Source organism: Gopherus evgoodei, chromosome 8 (genome assembly GCF_007399415.2).
Source record: "Gopherus evgoodei ecotype Sinaloan lineage chromosome 8, rGopEvg1_v1.p, whole genome shotgun sequence".
NCBI classification, from domain to species: Eukaryota; Metazoa; Chordata; order Testudines; family Testudinidae; genus Gopherus; species Gopherus evgoodei.
Genome location: NC_044329.1, coordinates 10,468,001 through 10,495,455, shown reverse-complemented (window position 1 = coordinate 10,495,455; position 27,455 = coordinate 10,468,001). Strand labels below are relative to the sequence as shown.

The window sequence follows — 27,455 nt, the reverse complement described above, 5'->3', positions numbered from 1 at the left end:
GTTAGTGAAGGATTAATAGCCAGATTGAGTTTGGCATACTATGCCATTGACAAATGCATTGCATGCCTCCAGGACCGGCGCTAGGGTTTTGAGAACCCTAGGTGGACGGCAATTTCGCCACTCCGCGCGCTGGTCCCGCGGCTCCGGTGGAGCTGCCACAGTGGTGCCTGTGGGTGGTCCAGCGGAGCCGCACGAGCAGACGACTGTCCGCAGGCACCACTGTGGCAGCTCCACCGGAGCTGCCTGCCGCCCTCTCCGGCGGTGCTCTGACCCAGGGGACACCCTGGACTGCTGGCTGCTGCGGTGGCGCCCTGACTCAGGGGGCGCCCTGACCCAGGGGACACCCTGAGCTGCCGGCTACTGCCGGCAGCTCAGACTCCCTCTCTGTCCAAGCAGCAGCGCCTGCTCAACCATTTAAAAATAAATTGGGGGTGCTTTTTGGCACCCCCCAATCTCGGCGCCCTAGGCAACCGCCTAGTCTGCCTAAATGGTTGCACCGACCCTGCATGCCTCTCAAGTAGGATATTTAAAATAGTTCATCACTGGCATAACTCTTCTCCCCCTAAAGCCAGTGGTAAATTATCACTGATTTCACTGGGAGCAAAGCTAGGCCAGTGATGATAGTGCTTTTGAAAATCTCACCCTGCTGCTGAAGAAACAGTTGAAATGAAGCATGATGCAAATCTGAATTATATCAAAAAAGAGACAGCAAGTAAAAACTAGCATATATAATAATATACATTGGAGTTGCAGCTTTCATCTGAAAATTCCCCACATAGTTAACAAATGATGTTGTACATGTATGACACCACTGGGGTATCTCTGGGTTGGAAGGCACCAGCCGGCTGGAACATAGGACTCCACATATCACTGAAAGAAATTAGTATTTGGTTAAAGACAATGGGGGGATCCCTTAATCTTATGAAAAATGGTTCAGGATCTTTCATGTCCATACAGAGCAGATGGAATTGTGAGAAAGGCCTATGCAGAATAAACTATGTAGTGCTCTGTTGATCTAAATAGAAAGGGAGAAGGTTTACATTTACCCTCCTGAGAGGAAAAGTTACATAAACCAGTACCTCTCATTGAGAGTAATAGCCTATCTGGGGGGTGTCTGGGCAGGGCCGTCCCTGGGGCATGCAGGGCCTGGGACAAATCGGCCTGTATGGGACCCTCTTAACATTTTTTATATAGGTGAAATCTGTTGTGGGGAGGGGACACCAGTGCTGGCGCCAGGCCCACCACTAACCTCCCGGGCAGGCCTGGTCCCCCGAACTCCTAACCCCACCCCCCCAGGCTGGCCTAGCATCCCCCGCACGACACATGCAGACTGATGCGTGTGGTCCCCCAAAGCACGGGGCCCGGAGCGGTCACCTAATTCACCATACCCAAGGGATGGCTCTGTATCTGGGCATAGCAGCAAGAAACCGCATGGGGAAGACTTAGTTTTGACACTAGCCTCCTCAAGAAAGAGCTGAAGAAAAAGTCTTCTACTTTTTCAGAGAGCACTCTACATCAAGAGTCTAACCAGGTGCTCTGAGACAACTGGTTCTGAGACAGCTAACAAAGGGGATTTGAAGGTATTTACAGTTGTAGATGGAAGAGACGCAGGTCTGAACATTGTAAAAAGAAAGAGGAGCCCTGGTCTTGGCCAGTGGTGGGAAAGGGGGTACCGTTCAATAGAGAGGTTAGGGTGATGTGTGGTGCTTTGATCTGGATTTAGATCCAGATCCTGCAAAGTTTTGGTTTGGCTTCCCCTCTTTATTGGCTTTTGTTGGAATATATTTTGTCCTGTGGCAGGGACGTAACTGCTATTAACTTGAATGTGCATCAAGGGGAGAATACAATCTGTGGTCTTATACCGGCATGCACTTTTCTCCGCAGTAAGAAATTAACCCTCATTGTTCCTACGTCTTTCAAAGGTTTGTATTGTGCTTTTACAGCTTTTAAGGGCTGTATTTTAATCAACAAAGCTAGGAACAACGCCTTAACGTTGTACTGATTTCAATGCACGGGTACAGCACTAAAGAGCTTGCAAACCTGACCCTCTCCAGAGCTATATAGGAAACCACTAATGGATGACTCAGTCAAACAGTAGTCCAGGGAAGAGAGGAAGGCAATCACAATGCACTGTGTGAAGCAAAACCACTGGAACAATCACAAGGAACTGGGCTCACAGCTGGATTCAGGATGGATGGTCGGTGAAAGAAAAGGCTGTTGCTCAGGGACATCATATTAATTAAAGGGGAATGACTTCTCCTCTCCTCTAGCCTGAGGGATGTGGGTGATGGGCTGTCTTTTTTGGTGTGGGCAAGGAAGTCCACAATGACTCTCCACTCTCCTCTCTCCACTCCACCCCCATTCAAGGATGGAAGTTTTGGGGCCTTTTCACCCCTGTACTACTAAGAGAACAGGGTCTCCAGATTACCCTCAGTCTCCTTTCTCCTGGGGTATGTGGGCAGTGATTTTTTTCCTGTTGAGAAACAGAGCCTCTGATCAGCATCCCTGCTCCCCTGTTCAGGGGTGGGGACTCTTGCGACGGTTTCTCCTCTACTCACACAGGGACTCCAGACAGTGATCTCTTTCATTATGTAAATGAAGAGTGTCTTCTCCTACCCCTTCTTGGCATGGAAATCTTATCCTCCATCTCAGCCTACAAGAGGAATCTCTTCAGGATGAGGGCAGTAGTTACTTTCTTTCCCTTGAGTGATGGCGTCTCTTCTCACCTAAACTCACTGGCCAGGACTTATTCCCCCTCAAGTCTTTTTCCTCTCCTTGGGTATATGGATGGTGTCTTTTTCTCCTTTTTGAGGATGTGCATTTTCCAAGAAGGATCTCTTCTCCCCTCTTTGATGTTGGGATCCCACACAGGAGTTTCTCAGTAGGAAGGAGCATGAGGGTGGGCAGGGAGTCCTTTGCCAAAACTCTGCCATTAAGGGAAGGTCAATATGATTTCCATGCCTCTGCTGAAGTCACCTTCTCCCTGCACAATGCCAATCCAGCCTGCCAGAGATGGGTTTGGCAGTGTGCTTGGGCCTCATGAAGGTTTTTCTGAGGAGCAATTTTATGGCTTTGGGAGGCACCAGCCTCTAGCAAATGTCACGTGTTTCATGAAAGAAAAAAATCCTGCTCAGGATACCCCAAAGGTCCTAGGAGTTCTGAAAGGCGCCTCGGTCCTTTCCTCCATCCAGGCACCCTGACCTTACAGTGCAGCCCTAGCGCTGTCTGACACGATCAATAGGCTCCGTGGATTTTTCCAAGGAGCAGGGTCTGAAAACACCCACGAAGGGAAGTGGCTATAATCTTGTTTGCCCAAATTTCTGCCTCCTGCCTGAGTGCAAAGGGAACCCACCTCTTCCCAGGGCTCGGGTGCTCTTCCCCTGCCCTGGCTGTGCTGCAAGCCAAGGGGGGCGGGAGGGGGGGATTGTGGGAGCCCCTTGTTACAATGTTGGTCACCATGACACGTGGGGCTGCGTCCTCCCCCCTTTTTAGGGCAGGGGGTCCCCAGGCGTGCGGGGCTGGGAGCAGAGGGATTTGGCAGCTGGCAAAGTGGGTGTGGTGGGGCTCCCTCTTGTCCCCTTTCCCGCCCCGGAGCCCGACAGAGTTAGGGTGCTGCTGGGGCTCAGAAAGGAGCTGTCCCCCCAGCCCCCGAGCTGCTCTCGCTGCCTCTGCAGCAGCATCGGCGGCCGCGCTCGGCCGGCAGATGGCGCCAGATCTCGCCGCTTGGCCGCCCGCCCGCCTGCCCGCCCGCGGGCAGCGCAGCGCGCACCTCCAGACAGGCGCACAAAGCGGCGGGGCGAAGCCGTATCGGGGCTCGCCGCGTCTCCGACCCACAGGCAGGGAACGAGCGGCGGCAGCGGCTGCACGCCCCGCGCCCCGGCTGGCCCCAGGGTAAGTGCCTGCAAACTTCGCGCCGCGCCCCCCCTGCCCGCGGGCTGGCTCCTGTCCCCGGACGGGGGGGCTGCGCTGCGCTGCGCTGGGGGGTTCGCTGGGGCTTCTGCGCCCCGAAGTTGGGGGAGGGCTGCAAGGAAAGGCAACTTCTCCCCCTCCCCGCGGGCAACGCCAGTCCGCCCCTGCCGGGCCGGGCCGCTTGCCGCTCGGTCTCGGGGCCGGGGTGGTGTTGGGGGGCTGGTTGGAGGCTCTGCCGGCTCCCAGCCACCTCCCCATCCAGACAGTGCAAAGGCTTCCCCGGGCAGCGCTGCTGTGGCAGAGGCAACCCCCCCTCCATTGCGCCCCCCAGACCTGGCTGCCGCTCACCCCCCAGCTCTGCTCGCTCTGCTGCTCCTCTCTTTGCAGATGACTAGGATAGCGGTAATTGTTGCTTGGTGTTTTCTGCAAGTGGAAGGCAGGCATCCAGAAACCCTCCCCAGTCACCACAGCAATGGCAATTTCTTGGACAACGACAAGTGGCTGAGCACCGTTTCGCAATATGAGAGAGATAAATACTGGAACAAATTCAGGGATGTAAGTACTTCTTTCTTTAGCAAGGCGCCTGCTTTTCAGTGTATTTCTCCTGTCTTTTAGTGGCAGTGGGTAGGGGAGAGAGAGAGGTGTACTTGGTGCCACCGGTTGCTGCTGTTTGAGCTTTAGTGTTGTCCAGAGTAAGATGTTTTAAAAGCAGAAGCCCTGGGCTAATAACACCCAAATGATCAATAGCATTTTGAGTTAGATGTCAGCCAACATATAAGAGTGTGATCTTGAATATTCTGTCGGGGAGTAACTTTGAGAAGTTTCTCTGCCTGCTGATTAAGAGATCAGTGACTGCGAAACGATGAAATTGAAAAATGTATTGATTCCAGACACAAGGTAGTAAACCCTAAAACCTTTTCTCTTGCATAGGTGGTAGAAAAATAAATCTGGCAATTGTATGATCAGTTCTGCTCATGGAAATGGTTGGATTAAGGAAGCAATTTTCTGAGAAAATTTTCTTGTAACAAAAAGCAGCATGAAATAACTTAAAGAGCTTCCAGTATGTGTCTGTGCAATGGAATATAGCCACTTTGCACTGTTTGTTTCAGTGTATTATGCTGCAGAAAGGAACAAGTCTTGAATTCCTATAGTTTCCATGCAAAGGGGTACAGTGAGGCAATGCAATAGGAGGTGAAATTTATTTCCTGGTGCTCCTTTTGGTCTTATAGACTAATGCTTGAGAGGAATATTGAGAGACCAGCTTGAGTCTATTCAAGACTGAATGGGGGCACATGACTACTAATGCTGATGATTAGCAAACACAACGTTGTTAAATATTCCTTATTGCATATGTCTGCAGTCTGTTTCTATAAATGGGCAATGAAAGAAGGGAGTGTAGCCAGCTGGCGGCTACATGGAAAGAACATTGTAAGGAAAGACTGGCAGTATATGTTATATTAAAAACAGTATATTTTATGCTTTGCATCCTTGACATTGTGTTAGGCCTTGCAAAGAGTGGGGCAAGATGCAATAATTAAAATAGCACCTAATTGTCTGGTTTTTATAGACTAAATCTTAATTGTGGTTGTGGATTGCTATCCTTTTGTTTTGGGTAGGCAGGTTGCTTTTTTGTTTATCTATCTTTTACATTTAAACTTTAGACTTCCTTCATGGAGTTACCAATGACTGCCTAGGCTCTTGCTATCATAAGGAGCTCAGTATGCTAGAGTGTTGCCTTAAAGTTGGTAGAAATTAATGTCAGGAAATAGGTCCATGACCTCTTGTTATAAGGTCCTTCTGTTGAGTCTGAAGTTATTTTCTGTTGATGAAACTTAGGAAAAACTGTACATATGCACTACATGTGCAGCAGCTACTATTTTAACAAACGATTCCTACAAATAAATATATATATTATGGAGTCACAGATATTTAGGTTAGGAGGGACAATTGTGATCCTCTAGTCTGGCTTCCCTCATAACAGAGATGATGAGGTTTAACCCAATAATTTCTGCAGTATTCAGAGAGAGGGTGAAAACTATTAAAGGCTAATCAATCAATACAACTCTTCCTTTAATTTGGGGGCAGAATTTTAATAAGTGTTTCCCAACATCTTCCTACAGTTGAGTCCCTTTGCTTTCATTCTGAGCCCTTCCAAAAATTACTCTTAACCTGAAACGTATCATTCTTCTTCCAGCTGAAAGGCTGGAAGAAAGTTTAATCACCTGGTTGTGTTTTCTTTAGTTTTCCGAATGGAGTTGTCTGGGAAATTATTTTTTTCCCCTTTTTAAAAATTTCAGTGAAGATAACCTTTGATCGCAGTTATCAACATTTTTGTTTGAAAATCTTTTTTGGGGGCAGGGGGTTTGTCACAAAACCAAAAATAATTTTAGTTTTTACAACCAAAAGCTTTAAAGTTCAAATTTTCAGTTGTCAAAAACCAAAATATAATTTTGATTTTTTTTGACCAAAAAGCACTCAAAAGTTTTGAAGAGAGAATTTTCTTGAAAATTTTTTTCCTGTTTGTTGCCAGAGCTATATTCTAGGAGAAAAAGAAACATTCTTAGAGAGAAACTTTTGCACACCTCTATATCTAAACATAAGCAAAGGAACTTATTGAAGGGATTGCTCAAATAGCTTTCTGCTTAAATTATTTAAATAGTTTTGTTTATACACATGTGAAATCTGAACTGGCTAATCAACAATAACGAAGTCACACATAATGCTAAATGATTCCAATAATGGCATGGTGAGTACACTTATACAGTTTGTAGATGATACCAAGCTGAGATGGGCTGCATGTGCTTTGAAGAAAGAATTAAAATTCAAAATGATCTTGACAGACTGGAGAAATGATCTCAATTAAATAGGATGAAATTCAATAAGGACGAATCCAAAGTACTACTTATGAAAGAATAATCAATTGAATAAATAGAAAATGGGAAATGACTGCCTAGAAAGGCGTACTGCAGAAAAGAATCTGGGGTTATAGTGCATCACAAACTAAATGTGAGTCAACAGTGTAATATTGTTCCAACACAAAAACCCAAAGAGCTAACATCTGGAATGTACTACCAAGAGTATTGTGAGCAAGACACAAGGAATATTTTTTCCAGTCTACTCAGCACTGACAAGGTCTCAGCTGTAATAGTGAGTCCAGTTCTGGGCACCACACTTCAGGAAAGATGTGGACAAACTGGAGAAAGTCCAGAGGAGAGCAGCAAAAATGATTGTCTAGAAAACGTGACCCATGAGGAAAGATTGGACTGTGTGGGGGAAGGGTTTGCTTAGTCTGGAGAAGAGAAAACTGAGGGGTACATAACAACCTTCAAGTGTATAAAATGTTCTTTTATAAAGAGGAGGGTGATAAATTTGTTCTCCTTAGCCACCCAGGATAGAACAAGAAATAGTGGTCTTAAATTGCAGCAAGGGAGATTTAGACTAGACATTAGGAAAAAATTCCTAACAGTAAGGGTAGTTATGCACTGGAACAAATTATCTAGGGAGGTTGTGGAATCTGTCATTGTAGGTTTTTAAGAACATGTTAGACAAACACTTGTCAGGGATGGTCTAGATAATACTTAGTGCAGGGTACTGGACTAGATGACCTATCAAGGTTCCTTCCAGTCCTACGTTTCCAGGATTTTATGATCAACCTGATGCTGCTTATGTGACTTACCAGTGGGTAGGGCACAAAGACTCTTACTCTTCTAATGGGGTCAAGTATCAGAGGGCTAGCCGTGTTAGTCTGGATCTGTAAAAGCATCCGACAAAGTGGATATTCACCCACGAAAGCTTATGCTCCAAAACGTCTGTTAGTGCCACAGGACTCTTTGCTGCTTCTTCTAATAGAGTTGCACATGTTTTGCCAATGTTTGAAATAATAAAAACCTTCTTGCCTTCTCATGGTAGTGTGGAGTTGTGCTCCTGATAGCTTTATTTTACTAAAAATATACTCATGAATGTTGTGTGAGATCTTACACACACACACGTCAGGAAATTTAAAGTTATGGATTCTGCAATAACTGCACACCGCACATACTTTATATATTTATTCAAGGCCAAATCCTTCATGAGAGAACCTGCTTAAACGTAGCAAAACTAGTGTGGTTCCACACTACCTACAATTTCAAGGCAGTGTTCCCCACAGATCAATTGATGAATCTTTTTGTGTAGAAAGCTCATAGTGAGAATTAAGTTACAATGAACTATGACTACTTTACCCCTGAATTAGAGTAGCCACATGGGGGTTAATGTGCTTTAAATTATGTGCATTGACTTCATGGTTTTAGTTGACTTGCCTTAACTTTCCTGAGTATCCCAATGTAGACATCCTCTAAGCATGTAGTAGCAACCAGCTGCACAGGGACTATGCAGGTGCTGTGTGCACACCACCAGGGGAAAGGTCTTTTACTCCCATCTACCACGTACAGCAGGGGTCTCCAACATTTTTAAGCACAAGATCACTTTTTGAAGTTAAGTGCAACCCAGCATCTACCCCGTCCCTTCCCCAAGTCCTGTTGCCTTCCCTTTGGCCCTGCCCCACTCACTCCATCCCCTCTTCCTCCGTTGCTCATTCTCCTCCACCCTCACTCACTTTCACTGGGCTGTGGCAGGATGTTGAGGTGGGGGTGAGGGGTGCAAGCTCTGGGAGGGAGTTTGGGTGCAGAAGGGGTCTCCGGGATGAGGCGGGGCCATGGGGTGCTGGCTCTGGAAGGGGGCTCAGGCTGGGGAGGAGGTTGGAGTGCAGGAGGAGTGTGGGCTCCTGCTCCGGGGTGCTTAACTTACGTGGCTCCCAGGTGATGGTGTAGCGGGGCTAAGGCAGGCTCCATGGCTACCCTGATCCTGCGCCTTTCCCAGAAGCTTCCAGCATGTCTCTAAAAGGGGCAGGAGGTGTCCGCATGCTGCCCCTCCCTGCAGGCACTGCCCCGTCTCTCCTATTGGCCACATTTTCCTGCTCCTGGCCAATGGGAACTGCGGGGGTGGTGCCTACAGGCAGGAGCAGCTTGCGAAGATCTCCCCCCCACGCAGGGATGTGCTGGACGCTTCTGAGAGCGGCCTGAGGCCAGTCCGCCTTATCCCTGCTGCGCTGCTGGACTTTTAGCAGCCGGAGACTGCGATTGACTGTCAGAGGCTCTGTGATCGACCAGTTGATCGCGATCGACTGGTTGGCCACCACTGACATACAGCATCTCTGGTTAAAGTATTTGACTTAGGCTTTGCAGATGGGCCCATCATTTTACATGATGGAATTAAAGTTAATACTGTAGGGCCTGATCCTGCCAATGCTGTTGGGCAGAAAGCCTGACCCCGTGCCGTTGATCTCAATGGGAGTGAGATTGGGGCAATAGTTATTACTCGTCCAATTAACTTCAGGGAGTAAGATTACTCATATGCATAAATGTTTGCCTAATTAGGGCAAATATATACAGTAACTGAGAATGGTGCATATGCACAAGAAAGCTGAGAGATGGTTGCTGTAGTAATGGGAACTTTGAACACTTCGTTGTACTTGTCTGCACGTATAAATCTGTCGTAATGTTGCATTAACGTCGTTTTTGAAATTGATGTATAATTAAACGTGACATTTTAAATCGGGCTTCTTTAATTTCTGGCAATATTTTGCAAAATGAATTGGTTTTTTTGCTGTATCAAGCAGTGATCCAACGTGGTCTGCTCTGGGGAGATAGCTATTGATTGTCTTTTTAGTACAATCCATTTTTCTTTTGGGCAAAGACCGCAGGATGGTTGCATATGACGGCCCAGGAGTCATTACTCTTTTATGAGAACAGAGCACTGAAGTGCACCTCAGAGAAGTCTGCATTATATATGCATGATCAGGTTGATTTGGGGGGTATTTTTTTTTAAAGGGCTGACTAAATTTTAATAGCATGAACTAATGACCTTTCAACATCATTAAAAGACTTTAAAGCATTCAGTTAAAATGAACTATTTTAAAATAAATATTTTCATATCCTACAGTACCTGGACACTGAGCTGATTGGGTTAACTTTCTGGATTGCTTTTCTAAACTGAGTAATTTCTTTTGTACTAACTTCACAGTGTGTATTTTTTTCCTTCCTTTTTTACATAGCAGGGCCACCCAGAGGGGGGGTAGCAAGTGGGGCAATTTTTCCTGGATCCTGCAGAGGCCCCCATGAGAATATAGTATTCTATAGTATTGCAACTTTTTTTATGGAAGGGGCCCCTGAAATTGCTTTGTCCCAGGCCCTCTGAATCCTCTGGGTGGCCCTGTTTCATAGTCATTGTAGGTTTCTCCATTTATAAACTGTGCAACTGCTAATTGCTTTGATGCTTTCAGAGAAGGGCGCTCTGATGGCTTAAGATGGTTGCAGTATGGATGCAGTAGATTTTGTTGATTCACTGTGAATCATCACCATTACAGACATGACAGATTTGCTGTGACTGGGTAGAGGTCAGTCTGATGTGCATGTTGTCAACAAGCTTCTTCACATAGGGGCCTGGTTCCTGCACTGGGGTAACTCCACTCACTGAACTTGCATTAGGTCTAAATTTGGCCTTTAGTAGTTTAGGAAGACAACAATGAAGTTATTTCTTATTTGCTGATTTTTGAATTTGCACTTAGAAGGTGAAATTTTTAAATACATTACTAGCAGTTGCAATTAAAGTTATTTAGATGCCTGAATGCTGCTTATATCATTGCAATATTGTAGAGTCTACAATGTAAATAGATGCCTAAATAACATCAGTTGTGCCTACAGTTTCTGCTGAAAAAAGTTAGACCCAGCTGATACTGAGAAAAAACAAATACACAAGAAAGGCCCATATTTTTGTGTCACAGAAATATTTTTTCCTTCAGATATGTACTGATAGCTCCCACTCCATGGTTTGAAAGCAAGCTGACAATGGGTATCCAAAGGTTGAATTAGGCCCTTTGTTGTCTCTCAAAATACAGTGTAAGGCTTCAATTCTGTAATCAAATCTATATAGATCTGGGGTTGGCAACATGGCTTGCCGGGTCAGTTTGTTTATCTGCCGCATCGGCAGGTTCGGCCGACCATCCTCCCACTGGCCACTGTTTGCAGGCCAATGGGGGAGGCGGGAAGCCACGGCCAGCACATCCCTGCCAGAGTGCTTACCCTGGCGAGTGGCAGGGTGACCAGATATCCCGATTTTATAGGGACAGTCTCGATTTTTGGGTCTTTTTCTTATATAGGCTCCTATTATCCCCCCACCTCCTGTCCTGATTTTTCACACTTGCTGTCTGGTCACCCTAGCGAGCCATGTGCCAGTGGTTGCTGACCTCTGATATAGATGGATGTTTGTGCCTGAGTAGATGACTGAGGCCAAAACACAGTGAAGTGAGTTCTTATGAGCCTGTGAGGTGAATAACTATGTGTATTATTGTGAGTAACAAGCCTGTCTGCCACAGCTGAAGGTGTTCGTGGAAGTCTGGCACATAAGGCATAATGTGTCTTCTCTTAATGTTAGGTCTGTCGTTAATCAAAATTATATGGCTGAACTAATTCTATTACTTCCTATATATATATATTTTATATTATATATATATAATATAAAATAGCTTCAACTAGTTGTATATTAACCTGCAAAAATTTGAAAAAGTTAATTGAATATAAAGGTTTCAATAATAAGGAATTTCAGAAGGAAAGCTAAAAATCTTGGCTTTAACTCATGCTTGCGCATGGCAGAATGTCAGACCAACTTCTGAGCACTATTTAAGCATTCTCCGAATTTTTTGTCTTCTGGCTTTTTACGGTGAGTGATAATGCTAACATCTCTTTAAGTGTAGAGCTGCTTGTGGATGATGTACTCAGTGTAATACGGTGTATATGCATAATAAACAGGGCATGAAGTGGTGTCCTCTGCATGTTTATAATGACCAGTTCCTCAAACTTAGCACACCTGAACACTGTGAATAGTTATGGTTAATTTAAATATGTTGCTTTCCTGAGACGCTTGTGATACTATTAGCCCCCATTATTCCATCCCTGGAAAAAATCACAGTGGTGGGATGTGAGGGAGGGACTCTCTGCAAGAATTCATTCATGAAGGTTTCTGTACCTCATCCTGCTTGACCTGTGAGTTTGCCCAGAGGCCCACGCTCATACCTGGCAGGGGAGTGTGAGCTAGTGAACTGAGCACTGGACTGAGAATCAGAAGATGTGAGCTTTATTCCCAGCTCTGGCCAGTTGTGTGACCTTGGCAAAGCCACTTTGCCCCTTTGATACTCCTGTCCCCTTGTCCGTCTTCTCTATTTAGATTTAAACTCTGACTCATTTGGACTGCTCTCTCACTTTGTGCTGAGTGCTGCACAAACACAACAGGGCTTTGATCTCAGTAATACAAGTAAATAGCAATAATAATCCCCAGAGATCTTCCATCCACGTGGAGGCCTGTTCCTTCACGCTGCCTCTGGTCTCTGATTGTGTGGGATGGGGGATGCTGCCTGGTAGTGCAGCTCTGTTGGAGCCACATTGCCAGGGATTCCCCTGACTGCAAATGCACACAGGGCTCCATAGAAAAAATAATACAGTCCCAGGCTATCTTGTCCTTTCTGATCTAATTTCCACATTGCTCCCTGTCCATCCACCCTGCTTCTTCTCCCCTTGACTCTCTCACTTCCCACTCCTTCTTCCAGCTCAGACCCCCGACACGCCTGTACGGGATTCATAGGGTGGTGGGGAAGGTTGCTGAGCCCCCTCACGTAGCTTTGTGGAAGTGGAGAGGTCCACTTGCACAGATATAGGGGATACAGCCTGGCCTATAACTGTGCTATATAGCAGAGAGGTCTCAAATCAGCAACTGGCAGGTTTTGTGATGGAACACAGAAGGATCGTAGCATTTTACGTCAGAAGACTCGAATTCCAAGTTTGCAGTGTTAGCCTATGTTTGTGTTTATAGACCCCAGTGGACCTGCACCTGGCTGAACTGGGCTGCATATATTTACCAGGCAAGTCAGCACAGTCTGGCATGCATGGCAGTGTTTCCTCAACAGAGGAACAATACTAGAATACATGGGTTGTTGCAAAGCAGAACTAAGGTGCGGTGACGAGAGAGCTGTGTGCCAAAGCTTAAATAACAGCAGCAAAAGACTAGGGCCATGATCTGACTAAATTAATTCATAATCTGTTTTTAAAGAGGAAAATATGCTTTCTAAATATCACTACTTTTAATGTCCTTTTCCATCCTGGCATTTTCCTTTTGTTGTGGACAAGGAGAAAAATAGTGGCATTTAACACTGAAATAATTAATTCAGAAGGTAGAGTCCAATATGTGTAATTAACTGACATGCATAGCTTGCTTATGAATGACCTGAGATTCTAGTGCTAAATAGGTCACTAGAAAAGAACAGCGTCAGCTTTAATTTCATATTATATGGGAATAAAACCGTGATTTGGAGCTTGATGTCTTCCTCCTTTATGGAAAAGGCCTACAGAATTTTAATCACAATTATATCTCTGGTATAGAATTCTATAGGTTTTAAAAATGTCTATGAAATTCTACAGGGTTTTAGAGTAACCATTAAAGGACTCTATTGGTTTTGTCCATATTAAATTTTATAGGACTTTTTTACCCGTAAGTGTGGCTTTATTACCGATTTAAAACTGTATCTGCATCAATTCCTTAAAGACGAGGAACCTATTATATGTTTCTGGATGTAGATTGTACAGTTTGAGCATTGCAGTGAAGCTAAAGGAAATATTGACGTAGAGGACATGCTGTTCATTTGGAGGGACAAAAGAGAAATCTTCTGTTTTTTGATGAATGATAGGTTGAGAAATGAAGAAAGAATCTGGAAGCTCAAGTACATGGCAAACAGAACTCCTTCATGAATGGAGAGGGGCAGGCAAATCAAATCCATACCTCTGTACTTAGGGTATGGATTATTTTTATATTCTCAAAACCCAGCTCTCGTCAAATAAAAATAAATGTGGGCCAATTCCATTGTCAGCAATACTAGTGGAAATCCTAGGAACCATAGAACCAGTATAGCTGAGAGCAAAATGTGTCCCTACAGCTCTAGCTACTCATTAGAGCAGGTATAAAGCACAGTGGATTTTAAAGTAGGCATATTAGGACACATTCTGTTATGTAATGATGTGGCTGTATAGAAGGGCTTGTGATTCTCTGCTCATAGTGTGTGATTTGAGTCTTTCTTATATTAGTTTTATACTTATGACCTCAGTGGGGTTACACCTGATTTAAGGTAAAGGAGGATCAGCCTTATTCATTCAGGTTTGCTTAAATATATGAACACAGATGCCTCCATGTTGTTTTCTTGCTTTTGATTATTAGTGGAGGAAATTGTGGTACAGGTCTGTCGCATCTTACGCGCATTTAACATGCACGATTTCAGCTTTATGCAGTTGGCAAAAACAAAAAAAAAAGAGAGAAAAATAACAATTTTAATACCGTATCTGTAGTGTGGGTGATTCCACCCGCCATTACACTCAATGTAATTTTGTCTGTGTGCAATTTTTGCTTTATGCGCTGCCTACGGAACGTAACCCCAGCATAAGATACGACAGACCTGTAATTGAATGTACAAACAGTTGGAGGTGTTAAATATACCAACATTTGTCTTCCTTCTGAGTGACCTATGTTTGTAATGCTAAACAGGCCACCAGAGCTGTACAACATTATCAAATAATAGAGTATTAAGGTTGAGACTTGCCTGGCTGTGATCCACCCATCTCCTCTAAAATCCTCTTTCAAAGGTCATTTCCATTTCTCATTTTGCATGTGAACAAATAACAAGTGTTTGTTCAAAAACAAAGAGTCCAGTGGCACCTTAAAGGCTAACTGATTTATTTGGGCATAAGCTTTCATGGGTAAAAAAACCCACTTCTTCAGTGCTTGCAGATTCTTCAGTGCTTGTTCTGAATTTGAGGTGATTTGGACAAATCAGTTGTAAGATGCAGGACTCTGGGGAGGAGGATTGTGGTGTTCACGGTTTGAAAACTCTGTTCAAGAATTCTTTAACACATCTCATCTTAAAAATTGCTTTTCCTTGAAACACTGAAAGATCTAGGGTGAAATCTTGGCCTCATTGAAGTCAAGAGCAAAATAGTCTTTTTGACTTTGAGGCCAAGATTTCATTTTTAGTGAATAGTGTCAAATCTTAGACAAGGAACGGTGAAAGCTGGTCATTGGTGTATTAAGAAAATCTGAATAGTTCACCAGACTGTGATGTACTTTTAAAGGGTGCCATGTGACTGGAAGTGATCTAAAGGTCTCGATGTTCACCTAGGATAAATCAGAATAGCTCCGTGGAAGTCAGTGGGGAGCCAGTTTATCTAGAAATGTATGCATTGTACAAACTAGCAGTAAAGGTGGGAAGACTGAGGACAGTCTCACTGGAGAAGAAGAGTTAAACATGAAAGATTTGAACGTTTGGAAACTCACGCTTATGGCACCAAAAGTGACCTTAATATTTTTGCCCTCTCTAGTGAGAACATCCTCAGTCTTCCCATCTTTACTCCTACTTTGTAAGGTGCATAATTTCTGGATAAACTGGCACACCTCTGCTGACTTCCATAGAGCTATGCTAATTTACACAAGACCTAACCCTTGAAGTCTCTTCCAGTCACATGGCACCCTTAAAGGTTTCTCCGTTTTTATAGTGCTTGTTTTTTATTTATAACTTTGGCTTTCTTGCAGTGTATTTTCCCCCTAAATTACTGATATATCTGAGACTTCATCTTAACAAAGTGGTTTTGTCTGGGGATATAGATAGCACCTCCTTGGTTCTCATCAGTGGGTTTGTTGTGGCAGCCTGGCAGCTAAAAACGGAAGTACTCATTTGAACCGAACACCTATTCTGTGAGTTTCAAGGGAAGATTATGTTTTAAAATGCAGTTTATGGCTAAAATAATTGCCAAGTTACTAAATAGAGGCTTTAGCAGGAAAACTTTTGTGCCTCAGTAGATCAGTCCTTGCCTGTCACCTGTACAGCTTGGTATGTAATGCAGGGGAACAGAAAATCATTCTCCTGAAATAGGTGCAAGTGGACTTAAATTAATTCTGCGATCTTAGCTCACTTCTTAATGAACTTTGTATTATAAATCCACTTCACAAAGTTCCCTCTCCACAGCTGATAGAAAGTGTGTTTTTAAATAAGGCCAGTGCTTTAGGGCTAGGGTTAAATCTGGTTTCCGAGAGAGACCCTTCAAACTTATCCTGCCTTAAGGTCAAATGAGAAGGGAAGCTGTGGTGCTGCTATCTGCCAGTCAGGGCAGGATTCCCTGGGAATGGCTAATGGGACATGCAGATGGGTCAGGTGCACACAGCTGCTCATTTGTTATAGACCAGCATCTGTAACCCCCGCCTATCTTATGACTGCACAACACTGCATACGTGCTGGCTGGTTGAGAGAGCTGCCGATGTCCCTACCCTGCAAACCATGCACCAATGTCCACTGTTGTCATAACTGTCCTACTCAGATCTGAACCTTAAAGTTCAGAACATGAGAAGCTAGCATGAAACCTCCAAAGCTTAATTACCAGCTTGGATCTGATATCGCTGCCACCAGCCAGAAATTTTAGTGTCTAACTCACTCTGGTCTCCCCAAAACCTTCCCTGGGGAACCCCAAGACTCAGATGCCCTGAGTCTCACTACAAAGGGAAATAACCCACTTCCCTTCCCCCTTACCTCCTCCCAGATTCTCCCGCCCTGGGCACTCTAGGGTATTCCCTGCTTCAAGTCCTTGAAACACCAGTACCGAGAGATCTAATCTCTCTCCCCCCTCACCCAGAGGGTATGCAAAGTCAGGCTTAGTAAATCTAACACAAAGAGATTTTTCCCCCTGACTTCTTCCTCCCACCAATCCCCTGGTGAGCTGCAGACTCAATTCCCTGGAGTTCCCACTAAAGAAAAACTCCAACAGGTCTTAAAAAGAAAGCTTTATATAAAAAAGAAAGAAAAAGACATTAAAAATAGTCTTTGTATTAAGGTGACAATATACAGGGTCAGTTGCTTAAAGGAAAAAAATGAATAAACAGCCTTATCCAAAAAGAATACAATTTAAAACATTCCAGCAACTACACACATGTAAATACAAAAAAAAACCAGTATAAACCTATTGTCTTACTATCCTTGTACATACAACTTGGAAACAGAAGATTAGAAAGCCAGGAGATAAAAAGATCACTCTCAGAGACGAGAAAAAAAACAGACCAAGAACAAAGGACTCACACCCAAAACTTCCCGCCACCCAGATTTGAAAAAGTTTTGTTTCCTGATTGGTTCTCTGGTCAGGTGTTTCAGGTTACTGTTTGTTAACCCTTTTATAGGTGAAAGAGACATTAACCCTTAGCTTTCTGTTTATGACAACTGTGCCTGGTAAATCTCTGTGCCTACCAGTTCCATGGTTATTCAGTTGGGAACCTGCCCAGTCAGTTGTGTCGAGACCATGAAGGTCGTCTGTACTCATTAGCATAACTATGCAGCATAGGACAGGAGTTGGTTCTTCATTCTGTTTAAACAGTTTAAATAGAAACAATTATCTCCTTCAAAACAAAACCTGCTGCATTATTTACATGCTGCATATCTGTTGGGAGTGCCCATATGATAAACAGTGGGAATGTGATTCCTTTTTTCCCCAAATGTGGATTTTCTCTCCATTTACACTGGTCTGAGATGCAGGACAGGAAATACTCATGGACTAACGACATTTAGCATCTAGTATCTTGTGAACCATCAGGACTAGAAGCGAGTGTTTTATCCCATGGAGATTTTTAATGTCCCTTTCAATTGGTGTTACATATTTGTTTCTAACATGAGCGATCGCACTGTAACGTCTCTACATTATTATGCACAGAAGGGCTATTTTAGATCACCTTCAGAAAGTTCCTAAAATCCATTGGCCGCAATTTCTTCCTGTCTTTATATCTTCATCCTCTCACTTAGAATGACTGGCTTGTCACATCTTCTGAAGATTGCAGTCTTCCCAAACTCATGGCATTAAAACCTTTTGACTGTACTACACTGTGTAATCATCCACATTATTTCAATATGTATTCTTCCCAATCCATTATAGCGAGACTTGGCAGAATTCAGTATTTATTGTTTGTTATAATTGTGATGGATAATATTGGTTTATTTTAAGTTTTCTCATAGCACAAATGAATGTGTGAAGTCTTTTTTCAATATTGATTCAAGTTTTTCACAGTTGTACAAAATTATGGGAGAATCAGAATGGGGGGGTCAAATAATTATTTACGGAGAGACACTGAGATTCAAAAACGTTAAAACTTTGTATGTCAAAATATTAAAGTGAACTGCCTTAAATCAAACTCTAATAAATTCTCAAGCAGCAAATTTGGTTATTATCAATGATAATATTTTTGTCCGTTTGTGTGTGCATTGACCTTTTACCAATAAAAATCTAATCCTTCCAAGCCTAACTGTAACAGATTCAGATCAATGGTCCCTGCATAGTTCTGAAAATTTTGCAGTACACTTAAACCCCACAGCAAAGTGTCTGTAACTGAACTGTAGCTAATGTATGGCCACTTCTCCCAGTCTAGTGTAGTTTGAACACTCTGACTTATGAAAGAATGCTGTCATTTATATACTGCTCTTTTATGTGCCAAGATCCAGTATATTAAGGCTTTAGTCTCTTTGATTTCAGTGAAGTTTTCCCAAGCTTATTGAATGTGCTATGCAAACTCTTGGTCTGAGTGTGAGTAATAATCATAACATGGCAAAAAGGGTTACTTTGTAAAGGACAGAACATTGTTTTCAGAGAGTTTTATCTAAACTTCAGGAAAAATCTTGAAGAATTTTGTATTTTCCCAGGTCCCCAGATTTCCTGTTGTTGATTATAGCAGCACACGCCCATTTTATCTGAAACTCTGTTATCCAGATCTCTGGCATTATCTGAATCCCTGGAACAAGGGAATGGTTTGGATAATGGGGAGTTTTGGATAATAGAGCTGATGGCCCCCTCCCCGCACCCCCACCCAGGATTGTGAAGAGAAGCGCCTGCAGTTGTCACCTTGCTGCTGAGGAATGGCTCCTGGGTCAGTGCAGGGAGCCTTCTGCAGCCTCAATGTCACAGGAGTGAATGGGCAGGGCCATGACAGCGGAGCTGCAGAGGGCTCCGTGCTCTGCTGTAGGGCCAGTGACATCCAGTCCTTGCAGGCGCAAGGTGCAGGGACGGCTGCAGTCCTCGCACGAGAAAGGGTCCTGACTGGGGGATCTTTGCCCTGCACCTTGCGCATGCAGGATGGAGCGTTGCTGGCCCTGCAGCAGAGCAGGGAGCCCTCTGCAGCCCTACTGTCATGGGAGTGAGGGAGGCAGAGTAGAGACCCCTGTCAGGACTGCGAGGAGGAGGGGCTGCTGGCTATGGAGTATACCGCCCCGCTGCTGCAAGTGAAATCAGTCCCCCCCCATGCTATTCAGATAATTTGGAGTCTACTGTTTTCTACTATGGTAGCACCCAGAGACTCCAGCCATGATTGAGGACTTGTGCAAGGAACTGTGCAAACACATAATAATGTAGTTGCTTCCCCAAAGAACTTCCAGGATTGCATTTTTCCAAAAAGGTGCGTAAATTTCATTTTGAGAAGAGACTTGGGCATCCCCCTCCACACCTGCATTGTTACTTCATGCAAAGCCATTCACTTGGGCCTTAAGCAGGTATTTGAATTTCATCCAATGGCTGCAGAAAAGGACCAGGTCTGAATAAATGCTTCTAGCAAGTATGAAGTGATTTGCAAAGGGCACTGACAAATAGGTTAGGCCCAATATTTAGTTTTGGTTTTTAAAGACAGCTTGCATTTAATGGATGTGTATCTGTTTTATTTTTATGTCAGTTAAGAGGGGTTTTGGTTCTTCAAATATCTGAAACTTTAACTTTGCAACATTGTCCCTAAGTTAAGTTTCACTCCTTATGCTTAGTAAAATAAGGCTACAAGTTTCTGAATTTTCTGAGTCACCTTATCACCTTATCACAACGTAAAAATCAGATAGATCTAGTACAATGTGTTTGTGGAATGGGTACTGTTAAAATGTTTGAGAATGTTTTGATGTTTGTTTGCTAACTAACAAAAAGTGAGTCCCATGGGGGGGAGGGAAGAGTTTTTCCACTGAAGTTCCTAGTGTCCAAGTTCCTGCAGAAAATGACTTCAGCACTTTTGAATATTTAACTCTGTAAGCTCTTTGGAGCAGGGACTGAATTACTATGTGTTTGTACAGTTTTTCTATCTGTAAAATGGAAATGATGATACTGACCTCCTTCGTAAAGCATTTTGAGGTTTCCTGATGAAAAGTGCCATATAAAATCTAGGTGGTGGTGGTCTACAACATAAGATGAGCCTATTGGAACAATTCAGCAGCCGTCCTAAGGCAGACCATAGAGCACCCGCACAGCTACAGACGTGACCACAACCTGCTACTCTCCATCCCCTACCCCAGAGGAGGTGTGGCCAATGAGTCCTTACAGGTTGCAGCCTCACTAGCAATACCTTGGCCATACCTGCCCTACACAGCAAGTGTCTACCTGCAACATCCCCTCCCCCACACGCTGCCATGGAGTAAGATTCAAGGAGTCAAACGCCTTGGCTCACAGAGGGGATACTCTGCTTCTCTGCTTGCCAGCTGCACCCTGCGCTGCATAGCTATGGCCATTCTGATGTGTATTAGCCCTTCTGCAGCCTTGGACGAGGTTAGTGACAGGATTCTGCCTTTTCTGCCTAAGGAGCTGTCCAGTGCTGAATCATTGGATTAGGTTCTTCGTACGCATCATATAATAACACCTAGCTTTTATATTTTGCTTTTCCTCAGTAGACCTCAGAGACCTTTACAAAGGAGGTTAGTAGCAGTGTCTCCATTTTAAAGATGGGGAAACTGAGGCACAGGGCATTAGAATGTTTTACTCAAAGTCCACCATCAAACGATCGGCAGAGCCAGGAGTAGCACTTGGGGCTCCTGAGTCCCAGGTCTATCCACTGAACTACATTCTGTGCTGGAATCAAGAAAAAATAAGTTTAAAGGGTTAGGTCCAAACGCTTTCCGTGGATTCATGAGTATCTGACAACAGAATTTACTTGTTGAAAATCATTCCTGGTGTTGGATGAATTTTGTCCACAGTATCTAGATTAAACCTAGCAACGATCTAGTTTGACATTGTGTGAATATATCATTATACCACATATACACATGATCCTCATGATGGCATATTGATATGGGAGTAGGTATTTCCCCGGGGAAAGTATTGCTACAGCTGAGATACCATTCAGTACAGATTCCATGTGTGTTGATTTATTTTAACATTATGTTTAATTCCATCTGTTGAAACTATGTACTGATGGTAAGTTAAAATCTTGTGATCATCTTAACTTGCCTGAGACTGATAAAAAGGAGAAGGCTGTCTTTTTAGTAACTCACCACTCTAATCAAAATCAATAGCTGATCATCACTACAATGTCTCTTCAAATACATGATAGCGTTTCCATGACCAACCACATTCATTAAACACAACCAGAAATCTCACATTACATTTGGCTATAATGTGGATAACAGCCTGCAAAACAGAAGCTGCTGCTGAAAGGAAATATTTTAAAAAGCTGGATTTTAAACTTGAGACTGTAATTAGAAAAAATGAGAGAACAGGCAAACCACTGCACAATCAGTTGTGCATAGGTGCCACCACATGAGGAGATTCAATAGGACATATTTCTTTACTTATGAGGAGACCTCTGATAACTCATTCCTGGCTACAAATCTTATCAATCTCCTTGTTCATGAGGGTAAATGTCATATCTGACCTAATCTGTATCTCATCTACGTAACAGAATTATTTATTCCTTTATTGTTATAGTAGCTGGGCTAGACTGAAATCATGATTATTATGTAGCACAGAATAATTTTTGGTTCTTTTTTTCTGGCTGCTATGAATCTGTGTGTCTGTTTTTAAACATGCACTCTGCCTTGGTAAACTAATCTTAAAATCATGTTTGGTTTAGCAACATTTCACGTATAATGTTTTAAGAACTCTGTGACCCTGAAATTAAGTGGCATATAAAATTGTTAAAAGCACTGCTCATTAACAGAATCTAGGGGATGCCTGATCACCATATTTAAACATAGTTATTCTGCGTGTAAAGCTTCGTAGAAGGAAAAGGAGACTCAAGATACAGAAAATGTGTAAAGAAACTTTAATAGGCACAGTCTATTTTTGAACTGTAAGATGCAGTCATATAAAAGGAAGGTGAGACATTTCAGTGCCATTCTAAAATACATTCTAAAATACAGTGAGGCTTCCAATCCTGAAGTCATCTCTCCCACAAAAATAATTTTTTTATTATTACAACAACAATAAAAAATCCTTGTCACCATGGGCCATTTCCTGCTGCAGGGCCAGTGACATCCAGTCCTTGCAGGCGCAAGGTGCAGGGAAGGCTGCAGTTCTGGCAGAACAAAGGGTCCTGACTGGGGGGGGGGGTATTTGTATTTTTATAAACTCAGAACTCCCCCATTGATTTTAAGTGGAGAAATTCAGTGTGTGGATCAGTGGTGGATATGCCCCTATATAATCAAGGCTGAGTAATTGTCTCAGTATTACAGAGGGGAAAGTACAAAAAGGTGGATGTGGTAAGCTCTTATTGGTCACTGCTTTTATTAGTAATAGAACAAACTGAATTGAAACCTAGCCCCAGGCAGGAAATCCTTGCCAAAACTGGTCTGAACCATTGCAGGACCAGCTGCATTGATCATCCAAGGCTGGTACAGGTGGTATGTTCCACTTAGGGACTGGATATCCATGCCCTAGCAAAGGTCCCACCTGGTTAATTTGGTTCTTTATGCAAGCGTGTCCCACAGCCTTCTGTAAAGGGTGAGGCTTTAGACCGTCGACGCATGTATACTTTGGTTCCCCCAAGAACGTGAATGCTGAAATTGGGATCATTGGCTGAATTTGCATCTTACTCATTTTTTATCTGCAAGGACTACAAATACTGGCAAGCAAAGAAATACCAAAATCCACCAGCTTTGTCATGAGTAAATAACTCAGTAGCCCCAACAAAAGCAAAAACTTGTTTGAGATAAAAATGTACCCTTGTGGAGCCAAATATAGGTGGGAGAACATAGTAAGAGGAATTCCTTTCTAACAGCAAGAGGTGGTTGGGTCTAAGCCTATGGAGGGAATTATGCAGAATAAGCAATGGCATAATGAGCTGTGGAAGGACTCGCCAAGGCAGCACATGGGTAAAGTGGATGGGGAAAACCTTGTTCTGCTTGGAAAATGCCTGTTCCACTGGAGAGAGCTGTCTGCATATTGCTTAGGATAGGAAAAAAGAAAGGCAGTGGGTTCCATATGAACCCATGCTGACTCACTGCTGGCTAGCCACCAGATTGGTGGGCTGTATCATTAATCAAACTCTGTAACTCCCTGACCTAGGCAGCAGGTGTACAAATAAGTTCAGAACTACGTAGGCCTTGATGGACAGCTTTCACATCCCTCTGGGTTCTTGAAGCTCCTCCCTCAGCACTCATACTGCAGCACAATGGAAAGACCATCTCTCCATGCTCACGCAGCCTGCTCAGGACTCCAGGCACACCACTGACTCCCTGCCAGGTGAGGAGCTGGGAACAGCTACCCCAGTGAGGTCTTCCCGCTGTGTGATTTGCTGGTTGAGTGATGGGTGGTATTGATCTTAATTTGAGGAAAAAACATTGCAGAGGCATTGCTGAAAGAACACACGCATTTTAATCACTGAACTTTTTTTTTGCTGATGTAATTGTGAATATCTGTTGCATTCATAATTAGAGGAGAAACAGATGGCGAAAGCTTGGTTTAAAGCTGTACATCCCCTAACTGGTCCAGTGCTGCTGATCCTTTTGGAAAGGAATTTACTTCCGTCTACTGAATACACTGGTGTGGGGAGGGAAAGCGAATTAAAAATTCCCTATGGGGTGACCAGCACAAGGCCTGTGCGCTACGGAGATCACACTTAAACTCTCAGAATAGAGCTCATGTAAATTCTGCTGTCCTATAGGTTGTAAATATAAATGAGACAGCTGGAAAAGGCTTTTTCCTTCTGTTTTCTCACTTCTTCAATAGTGCCGAGGGAGACGATTCTCTTTATTTTTTCATGTTCTGATAAATGGTGTGCTGCCACATATGAGTACGTGAATATATTTTGATCATGCTTTTTTGTTCTAACATTAGCATCATGCTTTAGCTCCTCACAGCTAGGAAAGAGGATTTTGTCAGCCTTTCACCATGACACTTGTTTCACATAGAAAGCCAGAGGGCAAAACAGAGTGGTTTCTTTTGGTCCACATAATCTCTTTAGAAAGGAGTTGTAGGCCTGCGGGGCACAATCACTAAGATTTGTCTGAGGTCATGTTCAGGTTGATGAGATCTGAGATGCGAAAGCTAACTGATTAGTTGTAAGGGTCCCTGCTCCAAAGCCAGAAGTTAAAATATTTGAGTTATTTGGGGGGGGGGGGCTTAGGAGAGAGAAAATGGTTCCAAAATTACTCTTCATCCCCTAATCTAACAAATATGTTATTTTTCTAGCCCAATGAGGCTGGATAGATTATTGCAACCTGTCCAGTACAGTCAACGTTGGAGTATTTCATTATTATTATTTTTTTAGGAGAGAGAAACTGTTGTTGAGATGTTTCTGTGTGAGATGACGTGTATTTACCTTCGAGTCCCAGTGAACTGAGTATTTTGTTAGTCTGTCAAACTGTGACTCTAAGGATACAGATATAAAAATATTTCTGCCAAAATAGTGATTGGATGGATGAAATTGCTGCTTTTTCTAAACACACATGGTATGTTTTGGACAGTATCAGTAATATCCAGTGAAGTAATCTTTCATGGCATCTATTTCTGCTCTATACGCTGAACTATAATTTTGATGATGTATTGTGACCTGTATTTCCTTAATCCACCACATGCTTCAGTATCTTTTCTCAATGTGTACTAAACAGGGTAACTATTTAAATCATTTTGCATTTGCTTGAAAAACCTTGTAAGCGCCAATTTGTAAATTAAAGAACTCAATATTTTTTTTCCAGTGAGAGAGCTGAAGCTTGCGTGTTTTTACCCTCCTAAAAGCTCTCTCAATACAGTGCACCAGTTTCACCGCTGCCATGAAGTTAATGAACTATTTGCACTTATATTGGTTCTGTCCTGCCAGTTCAGTTGGGAATTGTTTGATTCTTGAGTGTATTTAGATTATTAAGCTCTTTGGGACTGGGATTGTCTTGTACTATGTGTTTGTCTGTGAAGCAGCTAATACAGTGGAGCCCTGATCTTAGTTGGGTCTATATGCACTATGGCAATACAAATATTATGAATAGACATGGCCAGTGTCAGAGCTAAGAATAGAACACTGGCCTTCTGACTCTCAGTCCAGTGCGCTGTTCACTGACCACGCTACTAGAACTAGGCAGAACATTTTGTCTGTATTTTTGGAGGGAGGAGGAGGGGAAGCAGCTTTGGCCACACTGAAACATTTCATTAATTTGTGTCAATGTTGCTGAATTGCTTCAGGGGGGGAAAAAAATCGCCCAAAATGAAAATGTTTCATTTCAACATTAGAAACCAAAGGTTTGGCATGACTTTTTTTGTTTCAAAATTTCCTTTAATTTTATTTATAAAACTTCAAAAACAGTTAAAAATGGTCAAAACCAAACATTTAGATTTTGTGAAAACAAATCATTTCCTGCTTTCCTTTTAAAATTTTTGAAATTGCCAACAAATGGAAAATCTCTTATTGACCCGGCTCTAGACGCTGTCACTCCACATAGGTCACTCCTGCTTTGGTCTAAGAAGACTTTGCTAAGAACTGGCACATAGGTTTGCTTGACGTTCGTATGAGCATTGTTGAGGGAGCATCTTTCAAAGAGTCTAACTCTCCTTTTCTGTGGCTTGAGTATCTCTCCTCCTTCCTTAAAGACCTTATATAAAGATAGTCTGAACTCCTGTGTGGCCACCAGCTAGTTTCAAGCTACCTCCTGAATCAAGAATTTTAAAGTTACTGTTAGACAAGATAACTGTCCCCCCAAGACCATGTTGACGGCCATTATTTTGACTAATGCTAACTATAAAATACTTACTTCCCTCCCTCCCTCCATTGGCCAACTTATAGAAAGCTGGTTCGATAGCTTCCTTTTTAGGGGAGATATATAAAAGAGCAATTTCATTTCTATGGCTTTCTCAGTCACTTTGCAACAGAACTAACCCTGAGGCCATTAGAACACAGTCAGACTCACCACCTTGAACAAGCTGTTGTCAGAGGTGTTACTTAAATCTCATTAAAACTGCTTGGGCTAGTTGATCCTTTGTGCAGCTCTCCCTCCCCCACTTTTTGGAGCTAAGCGAATGGATTTAAAATGCCACTTCTCATTAAAGACAAAACAAAGAAAAAGAATTACAAAGGGATGTCCTTGCATATCGTGTGTGTGAGAGAGAGAGACACACACACACACACACACACACACACACACACACACACACACACCAACCACTCTGGGACCCAACAAATAGGCTATGTCTGCACTTCAAGCTGGAAGGTTTAAATACCAGTGCAGCAGGAGGGGTTAGCTGCCTGAGTACATGGTTAGGGTTTCAGACGGGATTGTACCTGGGGCAGCTAGCCTGTGGTGCCACTTATGCCTCTGCCACTACACTTTGGTTTTTGGCACATTGGTTTGATCAGAGCTAACACAGATGTGTCTCTTCGAGCTGGAAATTACACCTCCAGCTCAAAGTGTAGACATAGCCATAACTGTAGGCATCATGCTGTCTTCGTTACACAACTGCACCTCATGTTTGTACACTTTATTTGGCGGTTGGAGACTTAAAAGGGCTGAAACCATCACAGTGTCAGTACTGAGGTAAGTAAAGGAATAAACATGGACTTCATCTACTTGATTATCGAGAACGCTACATGCATATAATATAATTGTGCAGAAATGAGGTCCATCGTGAAGCATAATAGTAAATTGTGTTATACGAAACCATCTGCTTTCTCTTTCCCCATAGCGCCCCAAAAGTCATGTTGAACAAAAAGAATATTCCATTTGAAATGTGTTTAAAATAGTGCCCATTTGTCTACAGAGCAGCTGGGAGCATGCTTCCCAGCATGGGCAGACAGACACACTAAGTCTACTTGAGCTAATGAGCTAAAAATAGCAGTGTGGTCACTGCAGCACAGGTAGAAGCTTGGACAGACAGCTACATGCTCCCAGCTGCAATGTAGACGTAACCTCTAAAAGGCTTTTCCTAAATTCCATGCGGGGAGGGAGCAAGGACAAGCATATGATTGGGAGAAGGCCACAAAACTTAAGTATCGGCTCTTCATTTTACCCTAAAACATCTGCCATTAGTACTCCAATACATTGATTTGCGTATATAGGTCCTTCTAGATTTACTCTCCAGCATCCCGAGTTTCGATTTTCCCTTTCATGCTTATTTTCAGTTGTTACATTGGTGCTCTCTGCATTTTTCCAGAGATCAAGAAAGTATAATACGCAGCCTCTGAAGCAAATGTTTCATACTTTCAGCAATTGATTTAAGAGGTAA

The 27,455-nt window shown here is 43.2% G+C and overlaps 1 protein-coding gene across 2 annotated transcripts in view; it reads left to right on the top strand.

Moving 5' to 3' along the window:
• The first annotated feature begins 3,803 nt into the window (after positions 1-3,803).
• The window catches only part of SPOCK1 (SPARC (osteonectin), cwcv and kazal like domains proteoglycan 1), a 476,662-nt gene continuing 453,010 nt past the window's right edge, over positions 3,804-27,455 (top strand). For both annotated transcript variants that reach the window (XM_030573318.1, XM_030573317.1), the window contains exons 1-2: positions 3,804-3,891; positions 4,297-4,464. In XM_030573318.1, coding sequence (XP_030429178.1) covers positions 4,297-4,464 — 168 coding nt within the window. In that variant the 5' untranslated portion in view covers positions 3,804-3,891. The remainder of the gene's footprint in view (positions 3,892-4,296; positions 4,465-27,455) is intronic.